General features: G+C 42.7%; 1 protein-coding gene across 2 annotated transcripts; it reads left to right on the top strand.

Annotated features, from left to right (window-relative positions):
- Nucleotides 1–490: 490 nt before the first annotated feature.
- On the top strand, nucleotides 491–1,960 carry LOC124650400 (wall-associated receptor kinase 1-like). Of its 2 annotated transcripts, none has more exons than XM_047189930.1 (2): nucleotides 491–1,517; nucleotides 1,721–1,960. In XM_047189930.1, exons 1-2 carry the CDS (start codon nucleotides 497–499, stop codon nucleotides 1,735–1,737), a joined length of 1,038 nt encoding a protein of 345 aa, XP_047045886.1. In that variant the 5' UTR covers nucleotides 491–496; the 3' UTR covers nucleotides 1,738–1,960. The 2 variants fall into 2 exon arrangements, with proteins under 2 accessions (XP_047045886.1, XP_047045885.1); XM_047189929.1 differs by having other exon boundaries at nucleotides 1,718–1,960.
- The last annotated feature ends 11,048 nt before the right edge of the window (nucleotides 1,961–13,008 follow it).

Here is a 13,008-nt window from a genome sequence, read left to right as displayed (position 1 = left end):
TTAACGTGGCGCGGAGGCTGCGAAGCGACGCGGCGGCGCCCGGTCGCGGCGCGTTTGAGAAAACGCATCGACGCAGGGGTCGCTGCCAGGCGGGCCCGGCCGAAGCGTCCGCCGGATACGAGCGGACACTTTCGGCGTCCGCGCAGTGTCCGCGGAGATGCATCCGAGGCGCATATTTGGGCCAGGTTTGCGTCTCCGCGGACGGCCCGGTCACTTTGCATCGCCCCGCTGGAGAGGGTGCCAGACGCATTTCCGATCACGGCGGACGAAAACGACCATTTGCGTTGCGCCGCTGGAGATGCCCTAAAGCTGTCGCTGCTGGGTGCCACAAGCCCCACGATTATATCATGCTTTGAACAGTTTGTTCTGAGCGTCAAAAACCGTGGGCGCGCGCAACATTTGACGGCTACGACGTCCTAAAGAAGAGAGGTTTGCATCTATATAACTGCGAGTGAGCTTGGCTAAATGAGCAGAGCATACACACCACGAATCCACGATGGCTCCGCTGTCGAAACTGATCCAGTACTCTCAGCTACTATCAATCCTACTCCTCCTTGCAGCAGCAACAGCAACCATGCAGCAAGTCGCGGCTGCCGCTGATGAACTAAAAGGCCGGCCGCGGCAGGGGATGGGTCGTCCGGGTTGCCGGGACAAGTGCGGCAGCATGAGCATCCCGTTCCCCTTCGGCATGGACAAGCCCGGCTGCTTCCTCCCCGGCTTCGAGGTAACCTGCAACACCTCCTTCAGTCCGCCTCGCGCCTTCCTCGCCTACAACCACAACGACCCGCCGTACCAGGCGATCTACCGGTGCAAGTTCGGCACCGACACCTCAGGCTGCAAGTACACCTATCAGCCGGTCGAGCTGTTCGGCATATCGCTCGAGACCAACGAAGTACGTGTGTACGGCGGCGTCACCTCCCGGTGCTTCACGAGCGAAACCGCGGGGTTAACAAAGGGCCAATACATGGAGCTGGACAGGGCGGGGCCGTTCCTCCTGTCCCCGCGTGACGACCTCGTCGGCGTCGGCTGGAACGTCAAGTCCTCCATGTCCTACCAGATCAAGCCCTACCCGGACCTCCTCTCCTGCACCTCAAACGACCCCTTCCGGGTCACCGCCCCGACCGGGTCCTGCTCCGGCCTCGGCTGCTGCCGGGTCGCCCTGCCGCCCCCGTGGCCGACGATGCCCGTCATCGAGACAGCGGTGATCCTCGAGGAGGTCAATGCTGGCGCCAATAATTTCTGGAAAACCAATCCGTGCTCCTACGGCATGGTGGTGGAGGGGTCGTGGTACAACTTCACCGCTGAGGACATGGCCGGCTACGAGGTGCTCTCTAAGAAGCTCACCAGGGGCTTCCCTTTGGTGCTTGATTTCGCCATCAGGAACGGCTCCTGCCAGCGCGACGGCTGTCCCAGCGGCAACAGTTCATGTGCCAATGCGGCCTATGACTCCGAAGGCTATGTCTGCAAGTGCAAAGAGCATTACCATGGCAATCCCTACATCGCCAATGGATGCCAAGGTACTTAATTACTAGGCAATGATCCAGTTTCTAATTGCTAGTAGCGATAGCTCGTTAGTGGTCTATTTTTTTTATACCGATTCATGCAACTCTCACTTTCATATCTTGAACCCTTTTTAAATGATATCATTCTCAATGAAAAAATCTCTAAATCCCGCACGTTCAAGAATATTTACAATATGGTCGATTTACTTTCGCAGCAGTGAACATGCACATGTAGCCGGCAAATCGTGAAGTGGAGTGACGGAGAATCGTGGATCGCCTGCAGATGTGGTCACGAGGATGCATCTCTTGGTGCGCATTAGGCGAGGGATTGAATAAAACAAAAGTTGTCAAATGTTGCGTCGCTCTGTGGACCTTTTCTTTTTGGTTCGGTAGAAGCTCAAAACTTAATTAGTTGTTTCTTCTACTGGGTTTTGTGGTACTAAGGTGTTAAGGTGGAATCTCGGTGGGATCTTACTTCTAGTGTATTTTGCCATTTCTAGTTTAAAATTTTGTGTTACTAGGAAAAGCAAAATGTACTACAAGTGAGACTTTAGTGAGATCCCACTTAACACCCTACATGGTACCCTAAATGAATAAAAGCCCTTGATTTTCGTTTATCTAAAGGCTCTTGCCAAGAAAAAAATGGCCAGCACAACTGCATCAAAAAAGGTCGTTTACAGCTCATGGAATTCGAGTTGCAGCGCGCCCGTCGTCCTACTTTGACCCGTGTTAGAGGTAGCCGTGTCTTTCTCGTGGTATGCATATTTGGATGCAGCAGAAAAGCCGGCGTTGTGTTTATGATTTATATGGGACAACCATAAATACATACTACCTTTGTCCATAGAAAAATGTTGAAAGTTTATCAAAATTTAAATGTATCTAGACACTCTTTAGTGTATAGGTACACATTCAAATTTTAACAAATCTCTAACATCCTTCTATGAACAAAGGGAGTATAATTTTAGATTTAAGTGATTAAATGTAGCCTCTCTCCGGACTACAACCAATTGATCTTGCCTATTTCTATATAAAATTTCATGCATGTTTGTTGTATCTTATGCTCCCTTTCATGCATACGACGTTTTAAGAAAGAGATTCGCACTGCAACGCGCCAGGTATTTTTTCTAGGTTTTGTATGAAGTATTTGTGATGGTTTTATCATGAAATATTTATGTTTGAATTTCGAAAGTTTTTAAAATGTATTTTGAGTTTCATTGATATGTCATGGAGCTTGCACGATTAAAGAAAAATAAATGCAGAAAACAGAAATATAAAGACCCCGCTATAGAACTTCGACTAAACTGTTTGAAACCAAATTAAAAAAAAAAGCAGAAACAGAATATAGAGACCCCAGTAGAACTTTGACTAAACTGTTTGAAACTATTAATAGGAGCATTTAAAATGACTTTAGAGCGCAGAAAATTAGTGCTTCTGCTAAAGATGGCAAGGAAACATGCCGCAAAACTCACAAACAAGTGTTCTATTACTTCAGTCAATTACCGGTGTACATTTATTCTTTTCACACATTGAGTGGCAGAATCTTGTATATTTGGTGGACAGTTTATCCTGAGCGTCACACAACCCGCGGGTGTGCTTGAGGTATAGGGATGCGCTTATGCAGTTCCAACAGGACCATTATGCTTATTACTGAACTTGGTGAAGAGATGAAACCAAACCAAGTTCAATTTTTTTTATCACAAGTTGAATCGATCATCAGAAGAAGAAATAGGCAAAAAAATAATTTTGGGAAAATGAAACTTCCATTGAAGAGAAGGAAATGAAATTCTTTCATAAAAATTCTCGTAGAATATAGGGAAAACGAACTTTTGGCTAGTGTATAGTGCTAGAGAAGAGAGGTTTTGCATCTATATAACATGGAGTGAGCTTAGCTAGGACGTGTTTTGTATCCTGGGCTAATTTTGGGCTCCCTGGACAGGCTGCCTGGATCTTAGCTCGTTGCAAACGAGATCCGGGTCACAATTGGCAAGTTTTTGGTTTGCGTGTGATGGATTTTTTTGGGGATGAGTGGAGGGTGTTTGGTTGCATAGTTTGCAACCCAGAAGCGGCCCAAAAGCAAGCAAGTTGTGTTTGGTTGCCAATCGGATACTAACTATGGCAACCTATTCTCATGTGCGGTGAGGTTACCCGACACAACACCGAAATGAACATTTGAATAAGTTCAAACATGTTAACTACTAAGGAGAGTACCATAGTTACATTCACACTATCGACCCTTAATAGCTTCAAACACAGCGGATAGATAGAGCATAAGCTCACACACGATCGACAAAGTACTTGAGACAGGTCTTACTAGAGACAATTCAGTAGAGCTAACTAAACCATCAGTCTATATCTTTCACGACCCTCATGGTGGCATATCCATGGTCCAACCTAGTCATCACCTCACAGCAAGTGAAGTCGAAGATGACCACTCTGTAGGTGCCCGGAGTTTCCTGGTGGAAGGTGAGGAAGTTGCCGGCCTTAAGATCATGGGCAATGGAAAAGGCTGACCACCCCTGATTGATGAAGGCTTTGTCACTATCAAACTTTGTCTTCATGGCCCAATTGCATCCTGTGTTGGTGAACAGGGTGATCGTGGAAGGGATCTTGCCGAACCATGATACAAAAGCCTTAGGAAACTACTGGAAAAAGTCGTACCATGACGGGTGTGTTTTCCGCACTGCTAATGGTAGAGGAGATCACCACTTATATAGTGTCACTGGTAACCTCTTCACGTGACGTTCATTTTCCCTTCACTGGTGCATAGTAGCCGTGACGATGGTCACCACCAGAAGGCGTCACCGGTATGCGTACATCTGGCGAGCTGAGGCTCACTCATAAAGTAACTGGCATCCATCGGCAGAAGTAATCCAGTTGAGGAGAATCGGTTAAATATGAGTGTTATCAGATCGTAATCAATGATGTGCGCTTCTCATTTCCCTTGGTTGTTAGTAGATTTGCGGTGACATGTCGATTCTTCAAATATCTATCATTAGTAAAATTTCAGTGGCATCATCTTTAAAGTACCGACCGTCATTGGTGAGCATCAAGTGACGTTCGAATTTTCTATCCGCGGTCGTACGAAAGTGTTCAACAATTATCTGCCCGTCGCTAGTTCATTTTGCGGGGGGGGGGGATAATAATACGGTATTGGTCATATTTAAAGCAATTCAGACTGGTGTATGTATGAATACAATAGTTCACGCTTACAACTGTAGGTCAACTAGTCCACAAATTTGTAGGACAATTATTACATCAACCGCGTTGTATTTTGCCACGTACATGAGACATCAGGCTCAACGAAAGTATAACTTTCTACATGTTTGCAGCTAATCAAGTTCAATGGAATGTGAACAATATATAATATCATGGTAAAATGATCCTCGTCTTCGTGTGGCTGATATCCTCACATGCTGTATCTTCCCGCTGAGTCACTGTTGCAAGGGAAACAAGTCAAGATCATGCGATAGATAATTAAGCCTCTATTTCAAAGATGTAGACAACGAGAGAAGTAGTTAAGTGAACATGGTATAATGATTGCAATAGATACACGTGTCTTGTAATAGATAACATTTAGCATGATACAACTGAATAACGAGAACATGTTTCCTAGGAACTAGAAAATTGTTCAGAATACGAAATGGATAGAAGATAAAAGAAAACATATCTACAAAATAGATCATTAGTGATGTAATCACTGGCATAAATGATTTAAATTAGATCATTGTGCACACATGTATTGACAATACAAAAACTACGCAAATAATTAATCTTCAAAAGACAAATATATGAAACAAAAATGTTGTATGATATCAGATTATTGGTGCATAGATGCATATATATCCATACCGAAAGAACATTAGTTTTTTTTTTCTAAACAAAAACAATTTGTACGGGTCCTATGAAATATTCCATGATGACTGATGTCTATGTTTACTTTCAAAAAGGCAATCACTGACAAGAGGAAAGTTTACTGATTAGGGTAAGATGCACATAAACATATATACATGTATTGTAATAGATAATATTCAACATGGCAGAACTAAATACAAACACAATAGAAATTGGAGAGAGAGGGTAAAAGGGAATATACCTATGAAATTGACTGTAGTCCCTGAAAGAAATATATGAAATTAGATCATTATGCACAGATGTATTGGTAATACAAAAAAACTGTGCACTAATAATTAAGCTTCAAATAAGAAATATATGAAACAAAAATATTGTATGACATCATATTATTGGTGCATATTTGCATATATAGCAATAATTTAAGCACATTAATTTTTTCTATTCAACACCAGTGTGTAGTGGTCCCATGAAATACTACATCAAGACTAGTGTCCATGTTCCATTTCAAAAAGGCCATCATTTACGGAGTATAATAGTTCATGACCAACTCAATTATAATACCTAAAGAGTACTATTCCAACAATGGTGTGGGGTTGAGGTGACCCTTACAGTGATATCATCGCCTTGACTAGGACACCCATGGGTGAACCATTTGATGGAGTTACCGTTACTCGGTCTATCGGACTGGGAGGACGGGGGCTCATTTTATCCATGCATAATATCGGCACAAGGATCCAAGGGTGGAAATTCTTGTGTCGTACCTCTTTTAGCCAACGTACATGCCACCGCCATGTCCACTACCGCCTAGAGACCAGGATCACAATCACCTTAATTCTTGTATCTCCTCCTCAACTTGGAAATCCCAGGGCCTTCAGGGAAACTTTCCTCCCAGAAATCCACATGCCTGACAACTCTTAGATGGAATGAGTCTCCTTCCTATCAAAAGCTAGGCGGAGAGGATCTTCCAACCTCTTTCTATCGTTGGTATTGTGGTATGGAAGGGACTCATAGTATTGTTTCTGTAGGTAGCATGATTAAGATTTAATACTTTAAATAGGTAATAGCATGCATGTAGAGGATATATAGATTATGAAAGAGTTCAACACTAATAGAGTAATGTTCTAACCAAGGGGATCTAAGCATCATCACAATATGTAGGATTAAAAGAGTTGCACTTTATGTACGGTATATAGGTATATATATAATCTCAATAACATGTATGAAAGCATATATAGTACCGAACAAAGTAGAAAACACAACATTCATTAAAACGAACCGAAGAAATAAAAATTTACCTATGAATCCGCTCGATAAGAAATATGTACCGGAAATTCAGAGTAAGAGCATACCAGCTTATCGTGAACTTCCACGAGAATTTCGTTTTTGAAGATCGTTTCCCCCATTACTGGTGAATCTATGCACATGCCCTCACAAAGTCTCTCGTGGGCCATGACAATTTGTGGCAAAGAATTGAGGAGAACAAACGTAAGTTGTTCAAGATTTCGTCATACCGAACCCAAGGCTCTCTTAGTCATTGTTGGGGCGCAATCCTTGAGAAATGCATCTGATGAGCCGATGTTGTTTAGTCGATGACCAATGCACCACCGAGTGGGGTGCCAATCACCCAATACGGACATATCCAACAAGATGTGTGCAAGCACCACAACAAGAAAGGTGGGCACAAACCCTTTGCTTGATGATGATGATGGTGGTGATGATGATGGTGATGATGATGATGATGATGATGATGATGATGATGATGATGATGATGATGATGATGATGATGATGATGATGATGATGATGATGACGACGACGACGATGATGATGATGATGACCTCAACAAGAGGCCGGAATGTGGCGCCTACAAGGAATAGTTTAGTGCAATCATTGAGACCAAGAAAGCATTGGCGGCCGAAAGCAAAGAGGACAAGGAGGCTAGGTGGAGGTCAAAGCTCTTGGGGACAAGAAATGGCGGTCCAAGTTGGCGGTGGAGGAACGAAGGAAGGCACTATAAGAAGAAAAAATGGCGAAGGAGAAGAAGATAGAAGAGTAAAGGCTTGCACTTGAGGCGGAGAAGTTGGCCAAGGAGAGGGAGGATGCCAACCGCACCATCATGTTCATGAACGCTAACTCCTTGGATGATAAAGCTAGGGCATATTGGGAGATCGCTCGTGCAAAGATCTTGGCTCGAGAGAGTGGTGGTGGTGGTGGTGGTGGTTGTGTTTGAGGTGGCCGAGATGGTGGTGGCCTTGATACGTCTCCGACGTATCGATAATTTCTTATGTTCTATGCCATATTATTGATGATACCCCTACATGTTTTATGCACACTTTATGTCATATTCGTGCATTTTCTGGAACTAACCTATTAACAAGATGCCGAAGTGCCGGTTCTGTTTTCTGCTGTTTTTGGTTTCGAAATCCTAGTAACGAAATATTCTCGGAATTGGACGAAACGAAGACCCGGGGGCCTATTTCGCCACGAACCTTCCGGAAGACCGAAGAGCATACGAAGTGGGGCCACGAGGTGGCCGGACCACATGGCGGCGCGGCCAAGGGGGGCCGCGCCGCCCGTGGTGTGGGCCCCTCGTCGGGCCCCCGACTTCTGCCCTTCCGCCTACTTAAAGCCTCCGTCGCGAAACCCCGATGCGAAAAACCACGATACGGAAAACCTTACCGAGACGCCGCCGCCGATCCCATCTCGGGGATTACGGAGATCTCCTCCGGCACCTCTGCGGAGAGGGGATTCATCTCCGGGAGGACTCTACACCGCCATGGTCGCCTCCGGAGTGATGAGTGAATAATTCACCCCTGGACTATGGGTCCATAGCGGTAGCTAGATGGTTGTCTTCTCCTCATTGTGCTTCATTGTTGGATCTTGTGAGCTGCCTAACATGATCAAGATCATCTATCTGTAATACTCTATGTTGTATTTGTCGGGATCCGATGGATAGAGAATACCATGTTATGTTAATTATCAAGTTATTATATATGTGTTGTTTATGATCTTGCATGCTCTCAGTTACTAGTAGAGGCTCGGCCAAGTTTTTGCTTTTAACTCCAAGAGGGAGTATTTATGCTCGATAGTGGGTTCATGCTCGCATTGACACACAGGACGGTGACGAAAGTTCTAAGGTTGTGTTGTCGTTGTTGCCACTAGGGATAAAACATTGGCGCTATGTTCGAGGATGTAGTTGTTGATTACATTACGCACCATACTTAAAGCAATTGTCCGTTGCTTTGCAACTTAATACTTGGAAGGGGTTCGGACGATAACTCTGAAGGTGGACTTTTTAGGCATAGATGCGGTTGGATGGCGGTCTATGTACTTTGTCGTAATGCCCAATTAAATCTCACTATACTTATCATGCCATGTATGTGCATTGTTATGCCCTCTCTATTTGTCAATTGCCCGACTGTAATTTGTTCACCCAACATGCTTTTATCTTATGGGAGAGACACCTCTAGTGAGCTGTGGATCCCGGTCCATTCTTTTAATACTGAAATACAAATCTGCTGCAATACTTGTTTTACTTGTTTTCTCTGCAAACAATCATCTTCCACACAATTCGGTTAATCCTTTGTTACTGACAAGCCGGTGAGATTGACAACCTCACTCGTTTCGTTGGGGCAAAGTACTTTGGTTGTGTTGTGCAGGTTCCACGTTGGCGCCGGAATCTCCGGTGTTGCGCCGCACTACATCCCGCCGCCATCAACCTTCAACGTGTTTCTTGACTCCTACTGGTTCGATTAAACCTTGGTTTCTTACTGAGGGAAACTTGCCGCTGTGCGCATCACACCTTCCTCTTGGGGTTCCCAACGGACGTGTCAACTACACGCATCAAGTAAATTTCTGGCGCCGTTGCCGGGGAGATCAAGACACGCTGCAAGGGGAGTCTCCACTTCCCAATCTCTTTACTTTGTTTTTGTCTTGCTTTATTTTATTTACTACTTTGTTTGTTGCATTATATCAAAACACACAAAAATTAGTTGCTAGCTTTACTTTATTTACTGTCTTGCACTCTATATCAAAAACACAAAAAAATTAGTTACTTGCATTTACTTTACTTATTTCATCATGTTTCCTTTTAATTTTACCACAAAGAACATATCGGTAGGACAAGGGTCTATCATTGGGAGGAACAATATAGAAGAATTTTTCACCCATGTTAGTACCGTTGAAGATTTTGAAGATAGACACTTGGTAGAACTTGCTCCTACTTATGAAATTGCTGCTATTTGCTTTAGTTCGCATGTTGGAAACTAAATTTGTTAATCTCAATCCTATAATCCAACACATGTTTCTTACACTTGGTAATTTGGAAGAGGGGGAAAAGAAAGATTTTGTTTTAGAAACCCTTCTTAGAGAATTTGGTGGTCTAGTAAGAGAGGCTAGAAAGGTCTTTGCTAAATTTAATATGCTTGGTTCTCATACTAATTTTGTTGGTCTCCTTGAAAAAATGGACATGGATAGAATAAGGTACACTAATAATATTAATGATGGTGGGGAGATCAAAGCACCAATACCATGTAAACTCCTAGCTATGAATGATGCACTAGAACATAACTATGTTTGGCTTGTTCCTGAAAATTTGTTCGATGAGAGTAGCAAGCCCAAGACTAATGAAAAGGGAGACGCTGAAACTTATGTATCCAATATACTATGCATGGTTGAGAAAACTCCAAACCCACGCTGTAGGTGCACCACCCTTCGATAACACTTGAGTTACACTTTCGCGCCTAACGAAAGGCGTTAAAGAAAAGCGCTTATGGGAGACAACCCATGTTTTTACTCCAGTATTTTTGTTTTATATTTGAGTCTTGGAAGTTGTTTACTACTGTAGCAACCTCTCCTTATCTTAGTTTTGAGTTTTGTTGTGCCAAGTAAAGTCTTTGATAGTAAAGTAAGTACTAGATTTGGATTACTGCGCAGTTCCAGATTTCTTTGCTGTCACGAATCTGGGTCTACCTCCCTGTAGGTAGCTCAGAAAATTAAGCCAATTTACGTGCATGATCCTCAGATATGTACGCAACTTTCATTCAATTTGAGCATTTTCATTTGAGCAAGTCTGGTGGCCTAATAAAATCCATCTTTATGGACTGTTCTGTTTTGACAGATTCTGCCTTTTATTTTGCATTACCTCTTTTGCTATGTTGGATGAATTTCTTTGATCCATTAATGTCCAGTAGCTTTATGCAATGTCCAGAAGTGTTAAGAATAACTGTGTCACCTCTGAACATGTGAATTTTTATTATGCACTAACCCTCTAATGAGTTGTTTCGAGTTTGGTGTGGAGGAAGTTTTCAAGGATCAAGAGAGGAGTATGATGCAATATGATCAAGGAGAGTGAAAACTCTAAGCTTGGGGATGCCCCGGTGGTTCACCCCTGCATATTCTAAGAAGACTCAAGCGTCTAAGCTTGGGGATGCCCAAGGCATCCCCTTCTTCATCGACAACATTATCTGGGTTCCTCCCTCGAAACTATATTTTTATTCCGTCACATCTTATGTACTTTGCTTGGAGCGTCGGTTTGTTTTTGTTTTTTGTTTTGTTTAAATAAAATGGATCCTAGCATTCACTTTGTGGGAGAGAGACACGCTCCGCTGTAGCATATGGACAAATATGTCCTTAGGCTCTACTCATAGTATTCATGGCGAAGTTTCTTCTTCGTTAAATTGTTATATGGTTGGAATTGGAAAATGCTACATGTAGTAACTCTAAAATGTCTTGGATAATTTGATACTTGGCAATTGTTGTGCTCATGTTTAAGCTCTTGCGTCATAAACTTTGCACCCATTAATGAAGAAATACTTAGAGCTTGCTAATTTGGTTTGCATATTTAGTTTCTCTAGAGTCTAGATAACATCTAGTATTGAGTTTTGAACAACAAGGAAGACGGTATGGAGTCTTATAATGTTTAGAATATGTCTTTTATGTGAGTTTTGCTCGTACCGTTCATCCTTGTGTTTGTTTCAAATAACCTTGCTAGCCTAAACCTTGTATCGAGAGGGAATACTTCTCATGCATCCAAAATCCTTGAGCCAACCACTATGCCATTTGTGTCCACCATACCTACCTACTACATGGTATTTATCCGCCATTCCAAAGTAAATTGCTTGAGTGCTACCTTTAAAATTCCATCATTCACCTTTACAATATATAGCTCATGGGACAAATAGCTTAAAAACTATTGTGGTATTGAATATGTACTTATGCACTTTATCTCTTATTAAGTTGCTTGTTGTGCGATAACCATGCTTCGGGGACGCCATCAACTATTCTTTGTTGAATATCATGTGAGTTGCTATGCATATCCGTCTTGTCTGAAGTAAGAGAGATCTACCACCTTTATGGTTGGAGCATGCATATTGTTAGAGAAGAGCATTGGGCCGCTAACTAAAGCCATGATTCATGGTGGAAGTTTCAGTCTTGGACACATATCATCAATCTCATATGAGAATAATAATTGTTGCCACATGCTTATGCATTAAAGAGGAGTCCATTATCTGTTGTCCATGTTGTCCCGGTATGGATGTCTAAGTTGAGAATAATCAAAAGCGAGAAATCCAAAATGCGAGCTTTCTCCTTAGACCTCCGTACAGAGCGGCATGGAGGTACCCCATTGTGACACTTGGTTAAAACATGTGCATTGCAAAGATCCGGTAGTCCAAGTTAATTAGGACAAGGTGCGGGCACTATTAGTATACTATGCATGAGGCTTGCAACTTGTAAGATATAATTTACATAACTCATATGCTTTATTACTACCGTTGACAAAATTGTTTCATGTTTCCAAAATAAAAGCTCTAGCACAAATATAGCAATCGATGCTTTCCTCTTTGAAGGACCATTCTCTTTTACTTTTATGTTGAGTCCGTTCACCTATCTCTCTCCACCTCAAGAAGCAAACACTTGTGTGAACTGTGCATTGATTCCTACATACTTGCATATTGCACTTATTATATTACTCTATGTTGACAATTATCCATGAGATATACATGTTACAAGTTCAAAGCAACCGCTGAAACTTAATCTTCCTTTGTGTTGCTTCAATGCATTTACATTGATTTATTGCTTTATGAGTTAACTCTTATGCAAGACTTATTAATACTTGTCTTGAAGTACTATTCATGAAAAGTATTTGCTTTATGATTCACTTGTTTACTCATGTCATTACCATTGTTTTGATCGCTGCATTCACTACATATGTTTACAAATAGTATGATCAAAGTTATGATGGCATATCACTTCAGAATTTATCTTTGTTATCGTTTTACCTGCTCGGGACGAGCAGAACTAAGCTTGGGGATGCTTGATACGTCTCCGACGTATCGAAAATTTCTTATGTTCTATGCCATATTATTGATGATACCTACATGTTTTATGCACACTTTATGTCATATTCGTGCATTTTCCGGAACTAACCTATTAACAAGATGCCGAAGTGCGGTTCTCGTTTTCTGCTGTTTTGGTTTCGTAAATCCTAGTAACGAAATATTTTGGAATTGGACGAAACGAAGACCCGGGGGCCTATTTCGCCACGAACCTTCCGGAAGACCGAAGAGCATACGAAGTGGGGCCACGAGGTGGCCGGACCACATGGCGGCGCGGCCAGGGGGGCCGCGCCGCCCGTGGTGTGGGCCCTCGTCGAGC

This window comes from Lolium rigidum, chromosome 4, assembly GCF_022539505.1.
Source record: "Lolium rigidum isolate FL_2022 chromosome 4, APGP_CSIRO_Lrig_0.1, whole genome shotgun sequence".
Lineage (NCBI taxonomy): Eukaryota > Viridiplantae > Streptophyta > Magnoliopsida > Poales > Poaceae > Lolium > Lolium rigidum.
This window is presented reverse-complemented; position numbering and strand designations above follow the sequence as displayed.

Bases quoted from the DNA above. Each gene is read 5' to 3' on its own strand.
- LOC124650400 (XM_047189929.1), top strand. From the start codon at position 497: ATGGCTCCGCTGTCGAAACTGATCCAGTACTCTCAGCTACTATCAATC. The intron at 1,518-1,717 runs GTACTTAATTAC...TTACTTTCGCAG, and splicing joins CATCGCCAATGGATGCCAAG to CAGTGAACATGCACATGTAG.